The sequence below is a fragment of the Platalea leucorodia genome (genome assembly GCF_965183815.1).
Source record: "Platalea leucorodia genome assembly, chromosome: 2".
Lineage (NCBI taxonomy): Eukaryota > Metazoa > Chordata > Aves > Pelecaniformes > Threskiornithidae > Platalea > Platalea leucorodia.
Window position 1 is genome coordinate 98,015,931 of NC_138824.1, and position 27,692 is coordinate 98,043,622.

General features: G+C 37.6%; 1 protein-coding gene across 1 annotated transcript in view; it reads left to right on the forward strand.

Moving 5' to 3' along the window:
• The window catches only part of DSCAM (DS cell adhesion molecule), a gene marked incomplete at both ends in the record, with an annotated part of 474,219 nt that overhangs the window by 261,773 nt on the left and 184,754 nt on the right, over positions 1 to 27,692 (forward strand). Inside the window, one exon of the mRNA XM_082337939.1 lies at positions 23,952 to 24,098. Coding sequence (XP_082194065.1) covers positions 23,952 to 24,098 — 147 coding nt within the window. The remainder of the gene's footprint in view (positions 1 to 23,951; positions 24,099 to 27,692) is intronic.

The following is a 27,692-nucleotide window of genomic DNA, read 5'->3' on the forward strand; positions in this document are numbered from 1 at the left end:
GACTCAAAATGGCTTGTGCTGAGAATTCTCAGCATGTAGACATTGCCTCATAGAATAGCCTAGGTTGGAAAGGACCTCAAAAGATCATCTGGTCCAACCTTTTGTGGGAAAGGGAGCCTAGTGGAGATTATCTGTCCAATCCATTCTTGAAAACCTCCAGTGACAGGGACTCTACCAAGTCCCTGGTGAGACTGTTCCAGTGAGTAACTAGCTTGATAGATAAGAAACCAGAAAACACATTTTATGTTTGGTGGCCAGTCCTGACTACCTCAGCTCAATACTTGTTGATATTCCTGTGTGAGCTGTTTGTGTTTGCAATTTTGTGTATTCTTGGAGTGAAGGCTGGGCTGGAAGGAGAGTCAACATCTAGGTGCAATTACCATTCCATGCAGAAAATCATACATGTGCTGAGTTTGATTTCCCAGAATCAATGTGTGGCAAATATAAAGTGTTTACAACTTCTCTACAAAATATTTCATACTGCCCTGGATGAATGTTGTTTGGGATTCATCTCATCCACTCCTGGTCACACAGAAGTGCAAAAGTAGTCACAAAGTTCTCCATAAAGGAGGATGTTTGGTAGATACTGGTAGCACAGTTTGATTCCAGTCTAATTGTTTTCCAAGCAACTGCCAGTAAATCTCTTTTGCACATACTAGCAGAACAAGTACATTTGAAATACATAATGGATAGATGTACATAGAAAAGAGATGTACGTGTGAGCGTATCTTTGAAAAAGTTTCCTTAAATAAGCATAGTTTCTGAAAATTTAACAAATTCTGATTTGTCTTGGAGATTTAACACCATAAATGCTATTCAGAAGTGTAATGAATCACCACATAAACACAGAAGCACTGGTATGGTAGATTTACATGCACTTGGGAAAAAAAAAGACACATTTTTCGATCAGACTAATGGCTTGGAAGTAGCTTCAGGAAGAGTGCTGGTAATCGCATTTGACGGTCGGAATTGATGGCTGATGGCTTGTAAAGGGCAATGCACTGGAGTGATTTCAGGGAGCTTTTAATAATGCTTAGCAAATGATCAGGCTGCACAGTCAATTGCTTTGTAGATGCCAATATTCTTTTCCTCCTCCCAGTAAGTTCAAAGCATAGAAAAAAAAAAATCAGATGAAAGCACAGAATTGCATACTTAATCAAGATAATCACAGTATCGAGAAGAAAAACAAACAAAAATTCAGATTTAAGGAATAAGCTTGTTATAGACAAGGAAAAATTGTAATTTTCACTTGAGATTTGGATGCTACTTAATGATTCTTCTAGGATCCATTTTCTGTTTATGGTTACATTGTGGTAAGTCTTAAAACCTGCTAAATTCTAATTCATGACCAATATTAAGAAAGACAGTGTTACCCAGCAGAAGGGTGCTGAGGAGCAGACTCCAGTTTCTGCTTCCTGTCTGTGGATGCAAAGTTTGCAAGATTTTTTGTGTCCTTCTCCTCTAGAGGCAAGCAGTAGAGCTCGTAGAGGGCCATAACCCCTTAAAAGTAGGATCCACACTGTCTCTATTACCTTTCATGAGATCTGTGAAGAGCTTTTTCTCCTTTCCCATTCAGTCACTTTCTGACCAAAACTTATAGGAGTAGCTGAAAAACCAAACCAAACTAGGTCAGTGACTTCTGCAGAAGATCCAAAGTCAAGAATATTTAAAATATTAATGATTTCTGAATGCCTCCACTTCAAGATGACTTGTAATACAAAAAACAAGATTTTTAGAAGTCATAATGCTCAACAGGAGATCAACTTAATTGTACGCATTATGATTATTTCATAGCATGATTTGCACTCACAGTCTCAGTTTTAACTTTCTAAGTTCCCTGTTGCCAAGAGCAGCATTAGAGAGACTTGCAGGTATTGTATTACCTGTAGGGAATGGTTTGGGGAACAGTACTGTAAGGGTCTCAGCACAAAGGAGCTATGGTATTACATACAACCTGTAAGAACATTTTCATTTCTGATGTATAGAAGGTAAAGAATTTTCCAAGTAGCAGTGATTAGCAAATTGGAGCATTGCCATTGAATGAGGTAGATTACTCACTCACCTGTGAACTGTTGAGACCATTTTCTTTCTTTAAAAATCAGTAGGAGATGACTTAGCTTTGTGAGTTGTTATTGTCCCCAACTTAGTTAGGTGACGGACTGCTGGGACATTACATATTAATTTTAACTAGCACCTCATTGGATATAAATCTTTTTACAGTCATCCATTTTGCATAGTTTACAGCTTTGTTCTGCTGATTCTGAGACTGGAAGAGTATCTTCTTGCAGAGGAAAGGCCCCTAGTAGGTTGTCTTTTTCTCAAAAGCTAAATAGAGAGGGTCCACTGTAGATTTCAGTTTTCAGGGAATTACTGGGAATATTTTTTTAGGTGCGAGACAAAAACAACAAATGTTGTTGAGGTTCACATTTACATGTTAGTCATGAGATGCATTGACTTGTGCTTCATCTCATGTTCACCTGCATTTACAGCAGATGCAGTGACATTAGTTATTACTAATCAATAAGTGTTAATAGAAGGGTTGTGAATAGACTGGAAATATGTTTTAACTTTCTCTGGTGGTAAAGCTGATTTTTTAAAAATAATATGGTTTTGTTTTCAATTAATTTTATTTCTTAATAGCCTGAAGCGTAGGGTCTTATGGTCATGAGCAAGATATTGTGGCCATTCACTTCAGTCAGTGGTTTGGGTACTCTTTTCTGGTATGATGTTTTATACAGAGAGAACTTTAATGAAGATGAGAGAAGGAAGAACACTTAGAGTTTTCTTGCTGACCAAACTTGTACAAATAACCATTCACCAGATTATTCCCTGTTACCCTAAAGGCAGATCTTCAGCTAGTTTAAGTTGTTCTTACACCATTGTACCCCTAAGACCTACACTACATTACACCATGTTACTACTGCCTCCTGGGAATGTAGCTGCTTCCCTACTTGCCCAAAATTTCCCTTCCACCCCGTGATACAAAATAAATAGTAAATTCTTGTTTCACTTTCCACATTTCTTAATTGTCCCTTACAACAGCAAACCCACCACATCAGTGTATGTTCATTTTATGTGACTTAGATCTTCAAAGTTGGGAAATTCATATTAGCTTATTGGTGGTTTTGCTGATGTTGTTAGTGGTAGATATAAAAATAGTAATATTACACTCCAAATTTCTATTTTCGTAACAGTTTGAAGGGCAAATTGTTTTATTTGTCTATTGATTACATTTCTTAAAGGACAATCCTGCATCTTAGTCTCCTTTACATATGCATGACTTGTGATTAATATGCTTTATTCCAACTTCTCCTTAAAGGTGTTCGAAAATCAAGACAACTGCACTAAGAACAGTGAGCCTAATACCTGTCCAGTGGAAATATTCTGGTGGCTATTTTTTTCAGTGACACTGTGACAAAAATAGCCACAGTATCCAAGCTGTAAATTGGAAAAGAGAACAAAGGTTTTCACAGTGTACAGGCTCCTTTGGTGGCTTGACAGACCCTGTAGTTTTGCAAAGTATGATGTAGCGCATGAATAGAGATATACATTATAATCCTCCTTGTACATACACCTCACAGTATAATCTTCATGTAAAGATCTTATAGTTATTTGCAAGAAGTACCAGATGGTTTAATTTTCTGTTTTCAGGGTGCATCACTGTTAACTTACTACAAATAAATGTAAGAACTATGTCAAATTAGACATTCAATTTTTCTGCTAGAAAGTGAAGCTCCTCAACCAAGTTCCAAAAGGGTTTTGTCCTTGTAATTCCTTGCACAGAACTGGAAAGGGGGAAAAAAACCTCACAAGAAAAAGAAAATTGATCTTTTGCTTTATTCCTAGCTGTGAAACCTTCCATTGTCAGAAACTCAGTTGAAATGGGGACATAAAAGCAAAAACTAACTGTGGCTTCCACTAGAATTTAGGAAAAGAATGACATGGGTCATCAAGTTTAGTTCCACGAACATAAATGCATAATATTGAAGAGTTCACAGAACATCTATTCTTAATCTCCCCCAAAAAACACAAACCAAAAAACACTCCCTAAAATGATCTTAAAATTTTTGGTATACAGAATATAAAACTACCCTCCCCGCCCCCCCTAAAAAAAACCCAACCCAAAACAGTATGACACAATGAAGAGGAGGGATGAAAAAGTGATGTCCTACAACCCTCCAGTGGCAGGATAGCGCTCTCATAAAAAACTTCCAAGTAACGTAGAGAAAAGTAAAAAGCCCAGAGGACCTTACCAATCTAGTTGGTATCATAATTCTTCATTGTTCCCAAATTACAAGACTATCTTCTTTAATCCTGAGCATGGAAACAACAGATGCCAACTAAGCACTTTAGGTTTTTCTAAGCCTTTCCCTTAAGAATGTTGTTTTCTGCCCATCACCTTGCTGCAAAGGGAAGCAACCTACTCTGTGCTCAGAAGACAACAGATACATCAAAGAAGAGTCTGGGGGCAGAAATCTTCCTGAACCCTACAATTAATGATCAGAAGATCAGAATCATAGGATCAACAAAATATGATACAACATGTGCTGAGAAACATTTACAAACACCATTTTTTTTTTCTTGAATTTAATGCCCGAAGTTTTGCTTCACGAGCTTCCTGAACTCCCAGATCATGTTACACAGTCATTTCCATTTCTGTCTCACGTTCCGTCTTGAAACAAGTAGATTGTCCTACTGCTCTGTTTGGGAGGCTCTCCATCTTCTTCCAATCTTCTTCTAATCTTCTCCAAATGTCTAGACTAAGTTTTATTAATGGATAATTCAAAGCCATTAAATCTTATTCCAGTAATGCTCTTTAAATAGAATAATTCTTCTCTCTTTCCCTGGTGTATACACCCAAACATATTTATTTTGTTATTTACTGTAATATTATTGTTAACACATTTATTACTACCTTTATTTTAGTAGCATAAATAAACCAACTATTTAAAGTCCCCTCTAAAAGAATAGGTTCTCTTTTTCCCTAAGCACTTAGATAGCTGATTTTTATTTGAGATGTCCTTTGTGAACAAAATCAACTTGGATTACAGATGATATCCTAAATGAGCACTTGCCTGCATCTTATTCAATGGTACTACTGCTTCCCTGTGTCTACCAGAACTCCTTACTTGTTTAATCTTAGAATCCTATTAGGTTCTTTCATGGCTATGTCTCACTGGTAACTCACAGTTGTCCTATCATCCATCAATAAATCCATATTCCTCTCTTTCTCTGTCCCTTTAAATTGATGGACCTCTACCTCATTAAAAAAAAAAATGGTCATTGTATAGTTAGTTACCTGCTCCACTTTCTCTTTGTTTTCCTGAATAATGCTCTCGTCCTCCTCAAATTGAACAGAAAAATAATGCTGCTCTTCAAACCAAGGGGAAGGAACACAGACAAGGTGGAGGAGGGTGCGTTCATGTAGCGTATTCTCCTGTCAACCTTTGTAAGTGGATTTGAGAAAGATAGTAGCACATTTATGCCTCCACTTTGGGATTATGACATTTCTGTAAAGCGGATACTATGGGCACAGGATTGCAGTGTGCATACCTGGCATTGTTAATGAGAACTGATCCTGCTTCCAACTTCCCTAGATTTAACAGAAATTACTTCAAGTGCAAAGAGTGCAGTTGAATGCCCACATGTTCAGTTCTTAATTTCAGTCTAACTTTAATCTCCGGAAGCATAGAAAAATCCTGGGCTGGAAACCGTATTCCAAAATGTTTGAATTCTCAGGTTCATTGCACAATAACAAGGACCAAAAATAAATGAGTGAGTTCATAGTTTCAAAATAAAGCTTTCCCACACCCAGGGCCAATGCTAGGAATTAATATTCACAGCAAACATCAATGATTTTTTTGAGAAAAGAAATTAAGCACGAAGTATTTTTTATTGTGTTTTTGCACACATTCTTAAAGAGACATCAGTGATCACTTCTCCACAAAAATGTGAAGTGGACCAGTGTGAAAAAATGAGCAAAATATGGCTTTGTTAAATATGTTAACATGAAAGTTACTTTTAACTTGAAAAAGAGAAGAAAATTTATGCTTTCGTAATTATGGAAGAATGAGTTGTAGGAAATCATAAGTACTTCTACTAATTTTCTAACACAGATTAGGTCCTAATCCAGACTGAAACTGGGAATTAAAGAAATTAGAAGGAAGACTATGAAGAAGATCTAAAATTAACATACATTTCTCACTCCCACCCCTCCAAGTCTCAGAATAAATTTGGTTGATGGTTGGTTCACATTATGCTTGGATCAGGCTATCATCAACTGTTGAGACCAATTCTTGTTCTGTGCGATCAAGTTTGCCGCTTCACGCATTTTTTATATTTGTTCTGCTCATTTCTTGAAAGGTGTTGCTTCTTTCAAGCCCCTGCCTCTTTATTTTAGCATAGGTCGTTGTGATATTCTTGTTTGAATGCAATACATTCCATTTGGTCAGGAACCCCAAAGTAATGACAAAGTTAGAGAAATGGTTGCTCATGCATTCTAGGAATTTCTTTACTCAGAGGCTTTTTAGCACAGAAGGGGACAGACACGTCCAGCAATGTGCAGAGAGGTAATTCCATTATAAAATTTTGATTAATTCAAATTAGAAATCAAAGGCAAGTGACTCTAAATTATTAGCTGGCTTCACATGCAGAAGCAAACACCTCCAAAGAAAGCCCCCCATAATGGTGTGCTCCCCAGGTGCCTTCCAGGCACATGAATAAAGGGGCCGGGCTGCTCAGAGGGAGATGATGGGACTGGAGTTTCAGTAGTTGTTCACTCTAATTCTGCCACAGCAAAGTGTCTAATTCCTATACGTCTCAAATTCTCATAGGAAAGACAAATGTTATATTTTTTTTCTAAACAATCTTTTAAACTGTTTTGACCTTCCATGTTTCTGCCTGGAATTTACCATAGAGTTCCTATACCCACTTTGTAATTTCTGCATGAACTGTGGTATTTTTTGTGAATACCCTATTGCTTAAATTTTCCTTCTTCTGTCTATTCTCAATCAATTTAGTTTTCACCTTCTGATAGGCTATGCTCTTATGTCTTGACCCGCTAATTTAAAAGTCTTCCCTCTCATCCTTCAGGCTGTTGTCATGTCTCTTTATAAGCATCTTTTTCATAACCTAAAGTCTTTGGCTCTTAAGGCTACCACTGTAAATCTGGGCTTCCAGCTCTTGAATCATTCTTGCAGCTCTTCCCTGAATCCTGCCAAATTTTCAACATGATTTCAGTGAAGTGAGATTTACTTTTTTCATATTTCTTTTTTCCCATTTGCTTTGATAGAAAATGTTTTCATAAACAGAGCAGAGAAAGCTGCACCACTATGAAATCTTCAGATCTATTTTTCTGAACTAAAATTTTAATTGTTCACCACCTCTCTCTGGCAGGTAGTGGGACTTCACTGAATTCCACTCCCCAGCTTCTTGTGTGTGAATGATTTTTCTGTTGTTAACTTTGGTTCATATATTATACATTTCATCTATAATTTATCATAAAGAGGGACTTTGTATTATTTATCACCTGCATGAGGACATGCATGTGCACACATGCATATATGGGATACTTTCTTACACAAAACTAAAGATTAATGTATAAATATTTAACTGAGGTTATAGTCTAAGCAAATATTGCTCCTAAAAGTTTCAGAAAATACTTTTTTCAGCAACTCTAATATGTACCACAGGCTTCAGTCTGGTAAGAAATAGGTGATGCCTCTCCACAGAATATTATTTTAAATGTGAGGAAGAATTAAGGTAATTTAAAATTTTATCATCTCATTAAAGGTATGTTCTACTTCCATGTATTCCAATTTCTTCTTCAAAACTTATTGTCTTTTAAGAGCTAATATTGGCCTTAAACATAAGTCATATTTTAAAAAGAGACAGGATTTTTTTATAATTAAGCACTGGAGACTATTTCAATTCTATACACTATGTGCTATGGTGCAGTGTTAAGCTGGGACTAGAATACAGTGAGCCAACCAGGACTGTCCTGAACAATCATATTATCTTTCATTTAAGCAGTGTCTGTTGTTCAGAAGACAAGCTATCAAACAAGCTTTAAAATATGTGCTCCTCAGTCAGTCAGACTTCCCATACACAGCAAAACTCTGTGAGAATTTTGTTTGAACAAGGGGAAAGAGAAGCCTGGGTCTTAGAGAAAATATTTGTTATTCATCACTGAAAAAATCTCAGTTTCCCAAGATACAGTGTAGCAAGCGTTTACCAGTTAACTATAGCAAATACTCCTTCAAAACACAAAATCAGCATTTAACTTCACATTCTTAGACCTTGGGCAGGCTAAAATAGTGATCTTTCCTTCTCATATTAAAAGATCTATATGAACTTTAGCAACCAGAAATTATTAGGTACCTGCTACTTTTGTCACCCAAGTAGGGTGAATGGTGGTTAAACAAAGGTTTATTGTGCCACTGATACTTGAGGGTTGCTGATGCAGAAGAAGCAGCATCTGAGCTAAAAGACAATGCTATGTTAAAGTCATGCATTTTAATGTATGTGGTCCCTAGAAGAAATAAGTGCAGATTATGTTTGAAATGGAGTCAATCACATAGCTTGCCTCTGAATGTTCAGGTGTTTGCAGCTTCTGTTTAAACGGGAAATTATTCTAGGAAAAGTTAGCTAAAAAGTATCTCAGAAATTAAGTGAGAAAGGGTAGCTTTTCATTCAACTTTTTTTTTTTTTTTTTTTTTTTTTTTTAAAGTAGGAAGAAATTAATTAGTGAATAGCTGTTACCTTTGGCAATGTCACTTTCTTTCCCCATCCCTGATTTTTTTTGCTGGCTGCATCTGTATAGTAGGATGTAAAAGTACTTTTTATAGAGACCAGGCAGGCTTGCAGTACAGAGTCCTAGCCACCCAAGTGAAATTGGGTCTCTGCTTTGGCACCTATCATCTTATGGGTATATGCCACAGAAGAAGAGCTAGCCATGTAACAGAAAAAACGTGTAAAAGAGTTTCAGCTTTAATATCTCATTTTGAAAGATTAGGTCAAAGCAAGTCCATGTAACAGGTTGGTCACACAATCTGATCACATCCAACCATTTACAATTAATTATTCAAGTCTTTCTTTGTGCTCTTGTCAATTTGGACAGAAGAGCTGTCAGATGTTGAGTCTCTATTGAAGACCAGCCTTAGATCGTTATTATTGAACTGCTCCTTACTAGACTCTGGGGCCAATGCTACTGTCAGAAAGAAAAAGAAATTAAACACAGTATATTGACTCGTGGATCTTTTGGCTATTTTTTTTTTTCCTCCTATCTTCTGTGTTCTTTGCTCTGCAATGTGCTGTGCTTTGTACAATGCTGCCTTTGCTCTAGAACAAACGTAAAGTCACAAGGCTCAGTTTACAGGGATTGCATATATGTTCCACCTTTTTAAGGAAAATGCTCTAGGGAGGGAGATACTGTGTCTTGACTGTGGACATGGTGTAGAATACAAATCCTAGGGTCAGTGATACAAACTCTTAGGGCTCTCCCTAAGAGAATTGGAGTGAAGAAAAATTAGCTTTCTCCTGGGAGATAAAGACTGTGAACTATGAAAGCAATAATGTTGACCCAAATAACAGTTACTCAATAGACTGATCCAATGCAGATTTTGCTTAGAATAAATGCCACAGAGCTGTCAGATTTTTCTGCTACATTAATTTTCTTTTTATAAGATTCATTTATGGCTGTTCACATCCCTAAGCCATTGGCTGTATAAAAGAGTATACCCAGATTAAAGCTGAATAACAAGAAAAGAGAAGAAAAATAGTTTTAGTGCAGAGCTTTTTCTTCATTACTTTTTTGCTGCCTGGTTTTGAAAAAATAGGGATAATTATTTTTAAATGTTCTTATCTAAGTGACACTAGCATTTTTTGGATGCTCATGTAAAATGTCCAGTCCCCAAAACTGCACTGTGTTTTCTCAGGAAAAAGAAGTATATTGAAGCAAATTGGGTGAATATCTTTACATTAGATGAAAAAAGAGTACTTTTAGACCTTATGCATTTAAAACAATGTGTACAGAGAGTCACATCTCTTTTCAGGCAACTGTCATGCACAAGTAAGAACAACAGACCAATGGCACATGACTTTAAATCCCTCTTAAGCCATGTTCTGATGGCTTAAATGAGACACACATATATGGTTCACAGGTTTCATAATGCTCCTCTACTTAAAGGTGTATTTTATCCCCATGTGCTAATCCTTTAAAGACAAATTCCACGCTCGCAGATGGCCGTTGTTGCTCTACATCTGCAGTTGTCATGGATGTGTCTGACTTACGCTGTGTACAGTACAACAGTTGTACTACTTTGATCATTGGCGCAAAGCATGCACTTTAGATTCTGCATATCTTGGATGGACTGAACATGCTATACATGTATAGGTGTTTCTGTCAGGTCAATCCTGTTTAGGTAACTTTATGATGCTTGCATTTTCTGGGAATGCGAGAAATGTCAATTATATAGATATTCATGTAAAAATGTTATTAGCATGGTCAAGGCCATCTGTGCTAATGTCATATGATGCTGACAAGCAAGGTCACTCTGTGACTCAACATGTTCTTTAGTGGCCTGTGGAGATAAAGAAAGAGACAATGACTGCTCAGGAGGACTGCTTAGGGTCCAGGCAATGCTGGCCTCTGTCTGCTTTGACATTTTTATTTTGTTGGTTTTTTTTTTTTTTTTTAATCTAATGCTATGCTCCTTCAAAAATAAGTTTTAGAAGTGGAAAAAATGCTTTGTGTAACTTTCAGCCTAAAGTCTAATATTTAGAATAAGAGTTTGCAGTATTTTATTCTAAACCACCTCTGTTTTCTTAACATTCATCGTTTAAATCATACAAGAAAATACATTATAGTGGCTCTCGTTGCTTAATAAATGGTGTCATGCAGCCCTAAAACAGAGCTGTAAGGGTTAACAAAATAGATGCTTTTCATCATTTGTAGAACTAATAGTATCTTTAAGTACAGGAAAAACTCAGGAAAAGCAGAAGAATGTGTAATATAGGCTTGCCTGAATCATTAGTCTGACAAAAGGCTATATTTTCAAAATAATTTATTCTGAGGTCTTCATACTGAATGAACAACAGTGCATACAAAACAGGTACAGTGTGCTTGTGAACACTCTGACAACTGAAATAGTAGAATAGTAGTAACATTTAGCTCATACACAGAGCTTTACATATTCAAAATGTGTCCTTGTTGTGTACCTACGCAAAGGGTTGAATAGTACCTGGCAGGTCTTCAGGCACAGCATGTAAAATGAAGAGTAAGAAAGGATGCTTTTATGCTCAAAGCCCAGGACTGGAATACAGGATTCCCAAATCAGCCACAAACATGCAAGATAAGGTTAGGCAAACCGGTTAGCTTTACTGTGCCTCAATTTCCCAATCAAATTAAAAATAGGCAAATGATGAAAATTATCTGAGAAATGTATTTGCGTATATTTGCATAACATTCCTGGTATCTGGGCAGGCTTCCAAGCCATGATTCTCTGAGCAGTTCAGAGAAAGCAATAAAAAAACCTAAAATACTTACATTTATTCTAAAGGAATGATGCTTATCGTGCTTATAATGATATTTTTTTCGTGCTGCCAGTCTAAGGAAATTAATAGTACAGAATCAAAGTAAACTTTATGAGAAGGTCTGGAACTACACATCCTTCCTAGTTTTATCTCACAAATATCTTTGGAATTAAGTTGGATTGAAATATCTCATAATCTTGAGTTGATGCTCAGCATAAATCATGCTGTGAATTTAATCCATGCTGAAAAGTTGTATTTACCAAATGCTTTTTCTTGTTAAAAAGTTAGTTTGCCAAAGATGTCAGCATAGAGCCTAACTTGACAAAGCACAGAAAATAAACAGCGTGATAACCTTATCTGCTTACATTATAACTCGCATTCAAAGTTTTTGTGATTATTGAAATGTTGTAAGAATTATAAAACTTTGTAACCCACAAAAAGTGAGGTCTGCATGCATGCTATGCTAAATCCTCGCATGCTGGTGCAGTACAGTCTGCAATCAGATTCTCAGGAATTGCTCACAGTTATTTCAATTTAAAATCAGTGTCTGTTTTTTTTTTTTTTCTTCCAGCAAAGTTGATTATACATGTGACTTATCTGGTATAATACTTAGTTGCTATTTTTCTAATATTCCTTTATGGGGTAGTTTCACTGGATCAGGGTCCGTAGGAGTTCTTTTGTTTCATTATACAGTACAGTACAGTCCTTACATACTTCTGCTCTTACTACTGTCATCCTGATGCTCTATCTCTTTTGTTAAAAACACTGCTTCATCAATTGTTCTGATGCTATGCTGTATAGGAACCCAATGAAGGTTCTGTATGTTTCTATACTGAGAAAAATGTGCATCGAGTCCTAAAAGATGGGACTAGTTTGTCAGGAGACTATTTTTAAAAAATGGTACATGTATGAGTGGTAGTCAGAGCTGAAAGAAGTTAAAAACACAAAATTGCTCTGTGCCTTATCTGTGTTGTGTGGAAGGGTAAACCAGTGACAGAAGTAGGTTCCCATCATATTCCATAGCTGGGTATGTTCAGAGTGGAAATCAGTGTGTACAAGAGAGGGTGAGTTTCTAGAGGAAAAGTAGTATGCAGCTGATGGTAGGGGCAATTTAAAAAAATATTTTGATTTTTCAAGAGCTGTTGAAAAGTGACTCCATAGACTTAATACTATTGTCTTGTTCAAAAAAATAGATTGCTTTTTTCTTCCTTTTAAAAATTATTCACTGAACACTGGACTCTGTCCTCAGGGGACTGGCCAAGAGTCTCCAGTGGAAATTATTTAATTTAGCTCTAATTCCCAGAGGAGCTACCTCCTCCCACAGTGAGTATTTTGAATATTTTTTATCCAAACAACATAGGTTTACTTTTTCAAATTGAGCGAAGAAGAGAATAACTCCTTCCCAAGTCATTACCCAAAACCCAAATTAACCTGTTTAGGTTTCCTTAATTTTACATTCTCAAAACAAGTCATTAGGTGAAAACACTACACTAGAATGTACCATAAGAGGCTTTGTCTGTTAGTTACTGCATATACCTTAAATAAAAATTCTGAATACTCAGGTATCTTGTGAATCTCTGAATAGTTTTTTTTCATGAAGGGAAGTGGGTACTGTTCTAAATTTCTCATAAAACTGTTCCTTCAGGTTGAGGTGCTTCATTACCTTCACAGTTACCTGCAGAATAAATGTGGTTAAACATGTGGGGCCACAGAGCTGCAGCTGCTCTAATTAATGTAGCATAATATAGATTATTTGCAGTTAGTCAAAATAATTCTGCTGCTGGTGGCCCTTGTAATTCTGTGTATGCGAGGCTGTGATTTATTCTGATCATGTTGTCTATAACAGTACGTATTCTGCATAAACAATGACTTCCAAGCTATAAACTATTAAGGTGCACATTTGATGATGGTGACATAAACCAACTGCTGTTCAGGCCAGAGGTGATGGAGGTTCTTTCTCCCTTTATTTAACAAGCTTGTGTTTAAATTTACATGCAGATAGAAGGAGAGATGGGTTATGTTCCTTGATGTCGTAAAGAGTAAAGCGTAAGTTTATCTGTGCTAAGCCACTGGTCAGCTGCAGGCTATTTATTTACTTGGGATGTACCAGCAAAAGCCTGAGAGAAGAAATTTTAATCCTCTAGACAGCTCCATATATCATGGCCAAAGCTGAATCCTCTTTAATCAGAGCCCCTAAAACTAGCTAGTGATTTGAAATTATCTGCTTTCTTTCTAGCTGAAATAATGAAAGCAGCTTCTACAGCAAAGTGTGCAAGGACCCAAATCATCTAAAACTACAGTATTAAAGACTATGGCAGTTTTATTTAATATCCTGGAGGACTGACAGTTAACAACAGCAGGTAGAGAACTGTAGCTGCTCATGCCTAATATATTCATAAAAGATTAAGAGGGTGAACAATTAAATATAAACATTATGTGCTCAGTCACATTTATACTATCCAGTCATAAAGTAGTAACAATTAACATAACCTAGTCTGTGTACACACAAATACAGCTCCTGCAACTATTTAAGCTTAAAAAAACCAAACGTTTTTTCCTCCTTTACAAAACTTGAATACAGCATACATAATATAAGTGGAATTGGTATGGACAATTGGCATGAAATACATTTTTGCAGTCTCAGAAACATGGAGGAGGCAATAAAATGTGTTCTGATTTGTGTAATTTGTCTAACAATCTGGTTTTTAGAATGGCCATTATCCTAGTATCCCAACTTATTCAGAAAATGATAGCACTACACATATAATAGAACTAATACTCATATGTCTTTCCTTATTCTGTGATTACAGAAACACAAGTGAACTCATGTTACAGTTGAATTTAAAGCAGCTAAAACCATGAATACAGATACCACCAGTTTTCAGGACCTGTTTGATTTTTGAGCATTGTGTTTGGGCCTCATCTTGTCTGAATGCGAACCTAACACGGTATCACAACTCTTGTTCCTATGATAATGTTGTAATTGACTCAGCAGATAATATCTCTCAGCTCAATTTATAAAGCCAAAACTGGAGCTTCATTTCCCTCCCTTTCCCCCTTCCCTTTCTGTCTTTCTCCTTTTTGTTTTGTTTTTTGGTTTTTTTTTCTTTCTTTCTCTTGTCTTTTTTCTTTCTTTTTTCTTTCTCTTTTTTTCTTTTTTTTTTTTCTTTCTCCCTTTCTCTCTCATTTTAATTTTATTCACCTTATAGTTCTATATGCAACAAATAAGCAGGTTTGTTGTCTTAGCGTAGTAATATTGCATGCAAAACATTAAGGGAAATCTGGAACCTGTAGCTATGGCAAAATCTCAAGTGATAAGAGACAGTAAACCATTTTGGAATGGAGAACTAAACATCACGGTATCTAGATTTCACTAAATCCATTTTCTTTGGAGAGATGCAGAAAGACATGGTTGGTCCCTAATATTCCTTAGAGGTATAGGTGCCAAAATAATAGTAATTCTATGTTAACTGTTTTCCTCTTTAAGCCTTTCTGCTTTCAAGGATCAAGTAGAAAATATTTTAACAACCTTGCTCCTTTCCTCTCCTGGTGTTTTATAGAGAGATGGTCATGATGACTGAATTGGACCTCCCACACTTTGAGCAGTTCTGACTTCTACTGGCTGAGGGGCAGGGTGACTGATCAGTAACAGATTCACTTGTGTCCCTTGCTTCAAACTGAGCTGCCACCAAAATAGATGTTTGCTGAGGAGGGACCTGACTGAGGTAGAGAAGGTGAGGCGTTGAAGAGTGATGATGTAAGAAAAAAAAGTCTTCATCTTCAGCTATCAGGGCTACATAAATTTTGCAAAGTTAAGAATCCATCTATGTTACAACTGGAACCATGTCAGGCCATAGGATTGGAAATGTTTATAAACGTCCTTAATGCTTTGCAGACAGATAACCTCAGTTATTTTTTCTTGAACTCAAAACGGATTATGTGCCTACATAAAATAGAAAAATATCTCATGTGAGGCTGCTGGCTTGTTTTATAAATTCTCAAATTCAATTTTGGGAAAACAAACAAACAAAAACAGAGGGAAAAGGGAAAACTCTGGCTGCTCTGGAACTGAAGAAAACTTCAGACCTGGAAGCTCAGTCTTATGATAGACATACATCTCCATCAGCTTTGAGGAGCCTAGAACAATAGCTCAAATATGGCAGCAGCCTCCTTTGCCTCAGACAACTTCTTACAGCTTTTATGCTTATTTCTTTCCTTGCATCAGGAAAAAAATGGGAAGATCAAAGACCTTACTTTCTCATGAGTAGCATCGTACTATGGTGACACTTGAGAAGTTTTGCCACTGAATTTTTCTCCCAGAAATTGAGTCATGCTCATGGTGGCCTTTCATGGTATGTAAATACCTATGTGGTTCTTCAACAGCTGTGCCTGAAGGGTGGAGGTGGTAACAAAAGGGAGGGCTAATTTCATTGTAATTGATTAAAGAAGTTAATTGCCTTTGGACTGTAGAGTAGTGCTGTGGCTTCACTCCAGCTCCTGTTCTGGAAGTCAGCTGCAGGTTGTGTCCCAGATAGGTAGAGGGTCAGTGGGCAACACACTCCGAAGGTGCAATTTATAGACCCCAGAGCTGAGGGAATATGAGGAGCTAAAAAAATCAGTTTTATCCTCTGTAAGGTCTGCTAGCAGGGCCAGTGAGCTTGGCTACATCCCCAGAGGGGAGGCTGTGCTGCTCAGAGGAGTGTAGTCATGTTTTGACCATCTGCACCACCTACTGTGAGCAACACCCCAGGTGTCTCACGTAGGTTGAGTACATTATCTGAGTGGTGCTTGGAAAAGTGAAATCTTTGCCTCCCTCTTTACCTACATGCCTCTCATTCCTTATCTAATCTTTGGTTTGTGTATCAAAAGCATTTGCAGGACTGTGACTTCAGGGCACAGTTTAAGCATGGCTGCTTCTAGCACATTTTCCATGCCCAGAGCAGCAGATTGTTTTGCTTTGAGAATGATGTTGTAGCAGTGCTATAAAACTGAGTTATAGGTTACTCTGTCTCTGTGGAGAGGTTTCTCCCCTTGCATGCACAGGTCATGCTAGAAACGTGCTTAGCAGAAGCAGTTCAATCCAGCAGAGGTGACAAGTATAGCTGATAAAAGTTTATTTGTTCTATATTATCATTTGGCACATGATTAGAACAGCCATCTGTTCTCTTAACGTCTATCAACCCAATTTAGACTGCAATAACATAATGCCGTTAGATGTGTTTCCAACAAAGTGAAAATCAAATATGATTTTTTAAACCATCTTGAGGATAACATTACCCCTATTTAAAGACTAACAGCATACTGGGGGAAAAAAGCATGATAAAAGAATAATTAATGTTACAGTTTTAAAATATTCTCATTTTCATGAAAGATTATTATGCACTAATTCGACAGGAAAGTGTTCACATTTTCTTATGAATTATACATGAGAACAATTTCACATAGGAAACCTAAACAGAATTATTTTATCTTATTACTCAGACCTGTAAAATTTTATTTTAATCTCTGATATTATAGAGTCTAATGGAAAGCATTAAAAACCTTACATAAGAGCAATTTCATAATTGTTAATGTGACCTCTTCTCACGTAGAGAAATGAACACACGATTTGCTAATGCAGTTCAACTTTAATGAAGCCACTAGGTTATTTAGGGGACTAATCAGCAGATAGTAAAATGAGGGCTCTGTTTCTAAAATGTCATGGGATTTGGGACCCTTAGTTCAGGTTGGTCAAGCTTAGGCACAACTCAGTTTCCTCCTGCTCTTGCCCGTTTGTTCTCTTCAGGGTTTTACTACTTTGAAATAGGTATCTTCAAGACAAGTGGTTTGGTAATCTCTCAGATGAAAACATAAAGTTTCAATTAATGAATGAAATTTAAGGAAACACTTGTCAATAAAGTATTCCAACTGTTCAAACGTTGGTGTAATGGCAAATGATGATATGGCTTGGTGAGTTGTGTAGGGAGATTGGATTTTGTGATAAAAAGGTCTGATTTGAACATGTAGGTTTTCATAAAGCCAATTCTAGTGTCAAGACAGACAGACAATAAGTTATATCTACAGAATGGGGAAAATCTGTTCTCTAAGTCCCTGACTCTGAAAAGGAGATCGCAATTTTCAATGAATAACTGAAGCTAGTTAGCATTGATAAGAGGACTACTGTAATTCCTTGATGTGTAAGTGGAAGAAAAACTTGTATAGGAGAGTGCTGACATTTTGCATTCACTATTGCCAGAACCATTACTGAACTTACGTGCATGATCCAAACTTGAAAAAGAAGTTCAAAAAGTTGTTAAGGTGTTGGGCAAAAACTACAGGAATATTTCAAGATATGAATAATTCACAGTAAATGATTTAGGAAGTTCAATCTGTATAACTAATTAAGGAGAAAGATGGTTTAAGAGGTAATTTCCTCATGTTCTGTAAGTACTTAAATAGGCAGAAGATTTCTGACTGCAGAGGAAATCTTTAATGAAGGCACAGTAAGATCCAATGGCTGGGGTCAAAGCCAGATGGACCGCAAACAATACACTAACTTTCAAAAGTGAGAATAATTAACCATTGGAATAATTTACCCAGGGGTATCACATGCTCTCCACTTACAAGAAATCTTTAATCATTACTAAAGTCTTTTTAAAAAAGCTATAGCTTAACTTCCAGATACGGACTTGATGCAGGAGCTAACGGGTGAAGCATGTAAGGTGAGAATAAATGACTCTAATGGTCTTTCTAGTCCTTGGATCTATGTATTTTTTTTTCAGTCTCGCAGTGAGGCAAAGTTATGTATTAATGACAGATGGGATGTCGGAGGAAGAATTATGGGTTCCATTCCCTGTTTTTCCACTGACTTGTGTACATCAATCCATGTATCTTAGTAAGCTTCACTGTAAAACATCTAAATTTTAAATAGTAATATGTTACTATGCGTGCCCACCTCACCAAGGCAAAAGGTAAGGGTTCCTTTGAACTCTTTGAATGAAATACATACTACAGATATTGGGCCAGGTTTTGAAAGGCACCAAGCATTGGAAGCCAAAAGAGATGTAAGCTTTCAATGTCTGAAAATCAGATGCTGAAATTATTATAATCAAGTTTTCAAGGCATTAATACAAACACTGCTGAGGAGGAATAATAAATGGGAATTATGAGCTATATTTTGACAGCATTATTTTTAATTGTTGTGAAGGAGGCTTCTCTGCCTTCCTCCCTTGAAACCTGCTAACAGCCAAATAAACAAAAAGCTTCAGTTTATCTGAAAGGACGTTCTATTAAAAAAAAATCCTTATTTGGCATATTAAGTAGGTGAGTCAAAAAAATTAGACTTTGTTACAGCAAAGCAAGAGCGATTAAATTAAATGCGCCTCAAGAAGAAAGCACTCCCCTAGATCAACAGAGCAATAAGAGCTTGTCGATCCCCATCCTGGTGCATTTCTAAACACTTTTTGAAGTACAGAAGGCAGAACACTCAACACTTTGGCTTTGTCACAGCTGACAGCCTGTCGGTTTTAATGAAAATGCTCTCCGTTTAGAAGATGACAGAAATTACATGCATTTCCCCTTTTATTTTTCTGTCATCTTCTCTGTCTCGCATTTTTACAGTAAAAGGAGGAGTTGGTTATTAAAGCATTACATAAGTATGCAAAGTATATTAAGAAGAAGAGAGAAAAAGGAAAAGCTTTAGCCCTGCAATTACACACAATGTGTGTTGGTGACAAATGTATACTGTGGGATAACATCTGATGTGTGGCAATAACTATTTACTTTTAGTTATCTTTAAAGAGGGTGAGGCAAAAATCTCTAGATAATGCTTTAAGTGAAGGTTTTATTATACGATTGCCTGAATAATTTCCAACAAGAAGATGATCTAAGCAGTGTTAGATAGCTCAAGTATGTTCATAACTTCTCTAGAAAATATAGCAAGATAACACTGAAGAATTTCTTGGCTCTGCACAGCTTTCAAAAACCTCTTTTATTAAGTGGCAGGCTTTTAATAAGTGTACCCACTCTTATTGACCCAGATGTATAACTGCATCTGAGGAAACTTGATTCCTGGACTGAGGAGGGAAGGCTTCACTTGCAAATATAAGTCACTACTATGAGATCTGGAAGTAGCCCACAAATCCATACATATCCTTCAACCTGGTGGTAGCCACTCTGCCTGTTTCCACAGTTTCAATTCCAGCACAAGTATTAGCGGCAATAACGTGTACAAGGTAGAAATACTGAGGAAGTGAGCTTTCAGCAGTTTTAGGGAAGCTCTGAATTTGATCTTCTAACTTAATTTCTGTGACAGTTGCTTCATGCTTATCCTAAGAAGAGAGACAAATTTAATTATTAATGATGGCCTGTATAGACTATATCTCAAAATTATGCAGAGGATCTTAAAATGGTGAGAGCTTTAGAAAAGCATAGAGAAAGGAATTAATTTTTAAATTTTGGACACATTTGTATGATCTTAAATTTGTGCATACTAGTAGTCTCCAACAGTATGACTCTTTGTAGAAATGGAATTATACATATTTAGCAAAGGTGAAACTGGAGCCCAGAAAAGGAAAGCTACATGAAGCCACTGTACAAGGATCACATTTCTGCCTCTCAGCTGTTTAGGTTCCACTTGCTTGACACAAGATTTACTGGAGGGACCAAAATGGTCACAACCATCCCATTAGCGCCTTTTTATGTGTTCCTGGTCCTGTGATGTGATAGCAGCTGAGCAGCGTCTCCACCAACATCTACCCCTGCATAGTTTGGTAACAGAGTTACATCCCAGCTTGAAAAGTCTGATCCAAGTCTTGATCAGTCTGCAGAGGGCATGTCTGCATGGTATATGCAGCACCGGTTCAGCAGCCTGGCAGCCCTGCTAGCCAAGTGGCATTGCTGCGGGCAAGCACACATCTGAACTGGCTGTGCTGTCTGAAATACAAAGCTGGTTAATGCTCACACAGCTGGAAACAGAAGCAAGAAGAGATTGTCTTTGCTGCATACCCATCATTAACCCCAAGTAAAGTCCTTAAATGTGATTCACATTTCCTGAAGCTGTCATTTTATGCTTCCTACAGACTAAGGGAAACAACTGTGCTTTAATTACCTGTAGCCCTTATAACATATTTCTTGGCAAAGGTAGTTTTGCTTTATGAATATTTCAGTAGTGCAGAATCTGCACGTGACACAGAAGTCAAACAGCCTATGGTTTTCACAGCAAACTTCTAAATATCCTTCTAACCCAGAGTTAGGGGTAAAGGTAAACCTTGTTAAAGGGTACAGATGTTGACTACCTATGTGATGAGGAGATAGGGTGGAATGGAACAAGTGTTTATGTCTGAGTAATTGGGGACTGCGATAGGAAAAGGAAGAAATACTCAGCATAGGACCTGACATTGTATCTAGGAGTTACAATGTGAGGCTCAACACCCCACCTCCCCCACTCCCCCCAAAAAAAGGAGTATTCTCTGACCAACAGGAAGTACTTCCGTGTGAATCATTATGAGCCTGCCTCCCTAAAAGGCAGTATGATTCCCCTTGCTGTGGCTTTGGAGCTGGGCTGTATGACTGACAGCAGGTAAAGAATAATCCTGTGATTGTTAAGGGGGTTCACTAGGTGATTGCCTGCACACTTGCAGACTATGCTTTCTGGTTGCTAGTAGGTAGCTGTTAGCTGCATGGTATTTGTAGAAAACCTCGTTAGCATGTTTGGTCAAGCCAAGCTATTTTGTGACTAGCAAATAAATAACTTATTAGTAATTGAGAAGCTAGGCAAAACATATTTTATTGGTTTAACTTATTCTTACTAACTGTCTATATAACTTCCTCCATACATTGCAACTAACGTATTAAAATATAAGGTGCAAGATAGCTTTGCTTTTTTCATGTAACCTTTTCAATGCCATATTTCAGACACCTGGCTGTGAAACTGAAATATTACCTATTCAGGTGCTTTTCCTACTACACTCAAGAGTACATTTGTTTATAAGTAACTTGTGTTGAAACACAAGCATTCTGTATGCAAGCAATTGAATTTTCAGAGGCATATGAAGTCAATATGGCCTCTGTATAAGGAGGAACCTCCCTAGCCTGTAAACCCTCTAGGCTGGAATATAATGTTGCTCATGGCTGAGGAGAGTGCTCTTGCCATCCAGCCCTCCTTCCTCTTTCTCACCTTCGCTTGCCCAGCTCTTCTGCTTCAGTAGCAGGCAAGTAGCTTAACATCTTCTATGCCTTCATTCTGGGGATTTATTTTGTTAATATACTTCTTAGTAATGGCACATGTTATTTGAACAAACAAGGTACTTCAGAAGGATATGTGCAGTGTGGTTTGTGCTTTTCCAAAGTTGTGACCTAACTGCTTCCATGCTTGTGCCTTGACTTTCAGGAGAACAGGGTCAGGCAAGACAAGTCACCAGTGTGGTTATTCTATAATTCAATATGCATAGAAGGATGAGAGAGGTGGGATGATGTTGCTTTATTTGATATGCTCTGCTTTAACGGTCAGTCCTATCCTGCGGCATTAAATGGTTGTTAAATTTTTTTTTTTCCATTTCTTTTAGATCATGGTTTAAAGGAGATTGCCCTCTGTAATGATACCATTTCCTTTCTGTCTTTTCTCTGCTGGATTTCTTTCCCGCTGATGCATTTGTGAGCAAGCACCCTGACTACACTTAATTATTAAAAAGTCATTGCTCAAATAGAGCTCTTAAGAAAAGGAAATATTTCCTACTGCATATTACCAAATATTAGTTCATAATGGGTTTCATCTTTGTGTATTCTCTCCCCTAATTCGGGAGCCAGGTATATTTTATAATACATAGATACAAGTACGTATATTGTAAGAGCTACTACCTACTAGAGGAAAAGATAGCAGACATAAAAAAGAAAAGATACTAACATTTTCTGCAATTTAAAAGTTTTAGAAAAGCATGCATAGCTTAGACTGCAGTATTTTTTAAACGTAAAAAGTGGCTAGGTGAGGCCCAACTTTGCAATGCATTCTAACCACATTACTTCCATTTATTGTAATAAGGGAAAACCTTTAGAGCAGACATGTACCATGTAGATGTTAACTTTTTTGTGTCCTTGCTTTTAGAACATGCATTTACAACAGAACAGAGACATCTGTGCAGGTGTCAAATGATCAAAGCTGCATATATGTACATATGTACCGTGACATTTTCCACATATTCTAGAGTTAATAATAAAAAAATATTTGAAGATAATCTCAACTATATTATTTTCAATTTGAATGAACACTGGGAGAAATGTTGATCATGAACATGTCAGTCTTGTTCAGTTTTAGGGGTCAGTCACTTTGCTGGACCTAATTTTCTTCCTGAAATAAACTTTTTTTGTGCAGAATCAAAACAAAACAAAAAACAAACAGCAAAACAAAAATTAGAGTATTAAATAACACATCCTGTGCTGTTTATTTAAGCCCTTCTTTTAGACACAGAGTCTGTCTATCTGCTTACAGTGTGCTTCTCTAATCACAGACTGCAATATTATTAAAAAAAAAGTCTACAGCAGATCGGATAATGTAATAACTCATCTTCTGCCAGTAGCTTGGCTGTGGAAGTACTGAGCTGCAAGTTGTTCAGCCCGTCTTGCTGAGACCTGTAGAGCACTAACCCACAGGAAACATGGACAGGGTGGGGTGGGACTGTTCCTGACACTTGTGCTCTCTAGCTTGCAGCTAGCGCAGGTGTGTACAACTTCACTGGGGTCAGCGGTGTAGGCAACATCAACAAGGCTGGTTTTGCTGTCTTTGCTTTCCCATCACACCTGAAGCAGGCTGTGGCGCAGGGCTGTGCAGTACATGGCTTTTATGGCTGGAATCCTTTAGCAAATATGTCCCATATTCTTCGGGTAAAAACTTCCTCCTTTTGTGAGTTTCTCTTGCTTTCACTGATCCCTTTAGTATTACTTTTTATGATCTTTTTTCTTAATTTTCTGGTGTACCTGGACAACAAATGGCATTTTGACTAATATTGTTCTATTATGCATGCCACCCCAGACCATCTTTCTAACACGTACAGCTGTGCTGGTGAATTGCCATCATATCACTCTACAATATTGAATTAAGCTGGATTAAATTCTTCATTGGTTCTTTACCTTGTATTTTATTTCAGATGCCTCTTGGATATTGTTTGTTGATTGTGATATAGACCATGGCACATTTCTTTCCTTCATTCCTCATGTTTTCCTTACAGATGCCTACCTTTTTTATAAGATGCACACATGAATTAATACCTTTATATATATGCATTTGCAGTGGGTACTTAGTAAATTTATAATTGGCAGCTTCTAGACTCTAGCAAAAAGACCTTCAGGACCCTACAGCCTGTGTCATCCATCCCCCACTGTGAGCAAGCAGAACGCAGTAATGATCTGCAGATATTTTAAACACTGCAAATTCTTGTGTCTTTCAGGACCTAGATTTCTCATCACATCCACGGGAGCCTTGTATATTTTAGATGTACAGAATGAGGATGGACTGTACAACTACCGATGTATCACAAGGCACAGATACACTGGAGAAACACGACAAAGCAACAGTGCAAGACTTTTCGTATCAGGTGCTCCTTTATATATAATGTTAAATTAAGTATTGTATATGCCTCTCTTCAGTGTGCTAAACTGGCAAGGCAAGTTCTTGTGCCTGTATGGACTAACAACCAAATTGTCCATCAAATGGAAGGTAGAAGTGGTCAGCTGTGAGCTGCTGCTGCAAAATAAAATGCCCCATTTAAAAATCCTTTTTTCTGTTTTTCACTTCCTGTTAGATATTTCCAGAGAGCCTGTAGCGTGCACTGGCATGTGGTACAGTGATTTTTAGTAGGTTTAGAGTACTTTATAAAAGGGCTGTGGATGGGATTCATACCATTAAAAGTAGACATGCGCAGGGAAAGTGTCTAGTCACCTTAACTTCCCTTTGTAACCAAAGGAGAGGAATGCTTTTAAGGGTAGTGTATCTGACCTACTTCAGCTGCCCACTTTGGGGTGAGATGAATTGCCCCATGGTGCCTATTTCTCTCTGTTAACTGTAGCAGGAGCTCAGGACATTTAGCTCAGCTGTAGATATTTCCACTGCAGGAGTCTCAGGTTAGCTGAGGTACGTTTCAGCCTTCCTTTTCACTCGTCACACTCCTTCCCTGGGGAAAACAGTGTGTTCCCCTGCTTCCAGGAGCAATTTCCAGCTAGAAGGGGTACGTGACCTGTCCCAGGCCACCCAGGGTGCTGCAGGCAGACAGGAGTGTTAGCTGTTGGCTGTCCGTGGGCAGAGTTAAGAGTCCCAGAGCAAATGGCCTTGTGCAGGAGATAGATAGGAAAATGAGAAGGTAGATGGGGTATTTTAACTTTTCCTTGTAATTATAAATCATCTCCTGATTGTTGTGTGTGTGATGGACTGCTGGGCTCCCCACACACACCCACCAAACACTTAGTTCTGTCAGTACGACGCTGCTCCAATCCCACCTTCTCCCCATTTTGTCTCAGTGAGAGGAGGTGCCAGTTGTGAGTAAGGTGAGAAGGAGAAGACCCCAGGCCTGGGTTTGGAACTTGCTCTCAAACATCTCTGTATAGGATTAGCTCGTCACCATCTCCCCTTCCTCTCCCTCATTTACTGGGTGCTTGTAACTGCACCTTATGTTTGCATGTGAGCGAATCTGCCATTGTATTCCCGCATCCACAGAGTTAGCTAAGACTGTATCCCAGACTCTCTCTTCTTTCTGCCTGTATCCTTGCCTTACAGAAGACATGCCCACCATCCCACTGAAAGCCCCACAGAGCTTTTTCTCCTTTTCACTGTTACTATGTTGCCTTAAAGATCCTAAACCTAAAGATCAGTCAGGGTATAGTGACCTTCACAGTCTAACAGCCAGTAGGGTCATTCTCCTTTTGACCTTGTCCTCTTATCTTTTGGTCTTTTTATCAGAAAAAAAAATCTAGGGATTCAGTCTCAGCTCTCCACCCACTGTGTGAGAGCCCTAAGGGAGACAGAGGTGGGCACAAGGTTTTGCATTACTTCCTGCCCTCCTCCAAAATGGTCATTGCTGAAGGATTCTGGAGCCCTCTGAACACAACAATCAGTACTTAAATATACTAATGATAAAAAATAATGTGATTGCTCAGGTTAGAATCACTTACCAGTCAGATCCAGGAGTTTCTTCCTGCGATATGTGTCCCCTGTAGTCAAAACTCTTGTCTCTGCTTTTCCCAGACAGATGAAGAAGTAGTTTTCCTGCACAATAAGCTGTCTGCTTTGGTCTTATAAGGATAGGCAGGGTCCTATTCTTCTAGCTGGCTCCATAATATGGTCTGCTTCCGTATGAAATCATGCTAAGGCTGAGCCAGTGGTAACATAAATAAAATCAGGCTTGTATCTTGGTTACCACAGGAAAATTTCTAGTTATTTCACTGAACAAAAGGGGAAAAATGAAAGCTCTATCTTGTTTGTAATTCAGGACAAGCACCCTAAAAGATGTGCTCTCTCTGAAGTTCCCTTTTCTATTCTTCTCCACAGAGCAAATCGAAATAGGAAATTTTACCCGTACTCAATAGCTGACTTTTTTAATTCAATGGGGTTAATTATTCTCTGTTAGAGCTATAGTGGACTCTGATTTCCAGTTCTGTTAATCTACTGAACAAGTGCAGCAGCAATTATGGGCAGAGTTTGTCCCTCATTATTTCTCTAACAGGTTTTCTTTTTTGTTTACTGGAATTTATATTTTAAAATAGTGAGTCCTTTAACAACTGAGATCAGAGAATCCATGAACATAGTTGTGAAAGGTCTTCTTGCATAAGACCTATATTTTTGCCTGCCTTTTACATCCACAAATATTCCTTGCTGATTTGGGGATGACATAGTTTGTGGTGGATATTGATCATAGTCTCTTGGCCACACTTTCAATACAAGTTAAGCTTTGTTATTGTTTGAAAGAGTGAGAAAGGTAACGTGCATATAATAACAAATACACATGTGAACAATTAGTATGCCTATGACCAAAGAAAAGTTCCAAGTTTCATTTGGAGTAAGAACATCTCCTTAAAATCATGTGGCCTTTCTAAATAAAATTAAAACCAAGGCCATTAACATGTTACAGAATATTCCTCTAATGCCCATTATAGTGATTATAGTGTGCTTTTCCAAAAATAATTTTGTTCAGCCATGAATCCCAGCTCCCAAAATCTTTACTGTTTTTTAACCCCCACCCTCCAAAAAATCCTTATGATTTTGAAAACATAATGAGTTTCTCGCTCTGTCCTTCAAAGAAGATCCAAAGTAGAATACTTCAGAACAGTATTTTGCCTCAGTTTTTCCACTGTTGTCCTTGCTAGAAGTAATTTGCAGCTAAACATTAAAGCATAATAAAATAATCATTCAAAAGAGCCCATACCACATATTGGAAATGGGTTATGTTACTTTGTTATCTGCCTCATTCCAGGTGATTGCAAATGAACCCTGGCATTTCTTTTGTGCTTTTTTTCTTTTCCTTTTTTTTTTTTTTCCCCTTAACTAGCATATATGCAATGTAGGGGCTCTAAATAGGAATCTGTTCCAGGGACATCGCAAAGAGATGTTTTTACCATCCGTTTAAATATATAAGTACAGAGTGCAAGAAAGCAGGTCACTGGAATCATATTTTGTGTATCCCTGAATATATTTTAAATATCTCCTCTATAAGAACCAGCTCAAATCTTCTCAAGTACGTAGGCAAATCCCAGTTTACCTGTTCTGCGGATGGGACTCCAGGCTGCCAAGGCTCAGTTTAAGAAGGGAAAAAGTGAAGCGAAGTGAACCTGGAATAGAAGACCCAGGGAGAGGTGTGTTATTCTTGAAGGGTGAGAAATGGTAGCTGCAGAAGGGGGCTGTGCCTCCTGTGGCATCTGTCTTCTGAAGTTAAAAGCATATGGAGAAGGTATGAAACTACTGTGAGTTTTGAGTAGGAACACACGGACAATACCTTTAAAAGTCAGTTCTACTTTTTTATTATTTTATTTTTACTTTCAATTGAAGAAATTGTTTTTGTGTAGATGTAACCTTCCTAAGAGCCAGAGCTGTAATTTCTTGCATACTTACGTTTTTACTGAGTTAGTTCCTCAGGCTGCACAAAAGAATCTATGCACTGAAAACATAAATGCCTGATGACCCAAAAGGCAAGAAAGGAGCT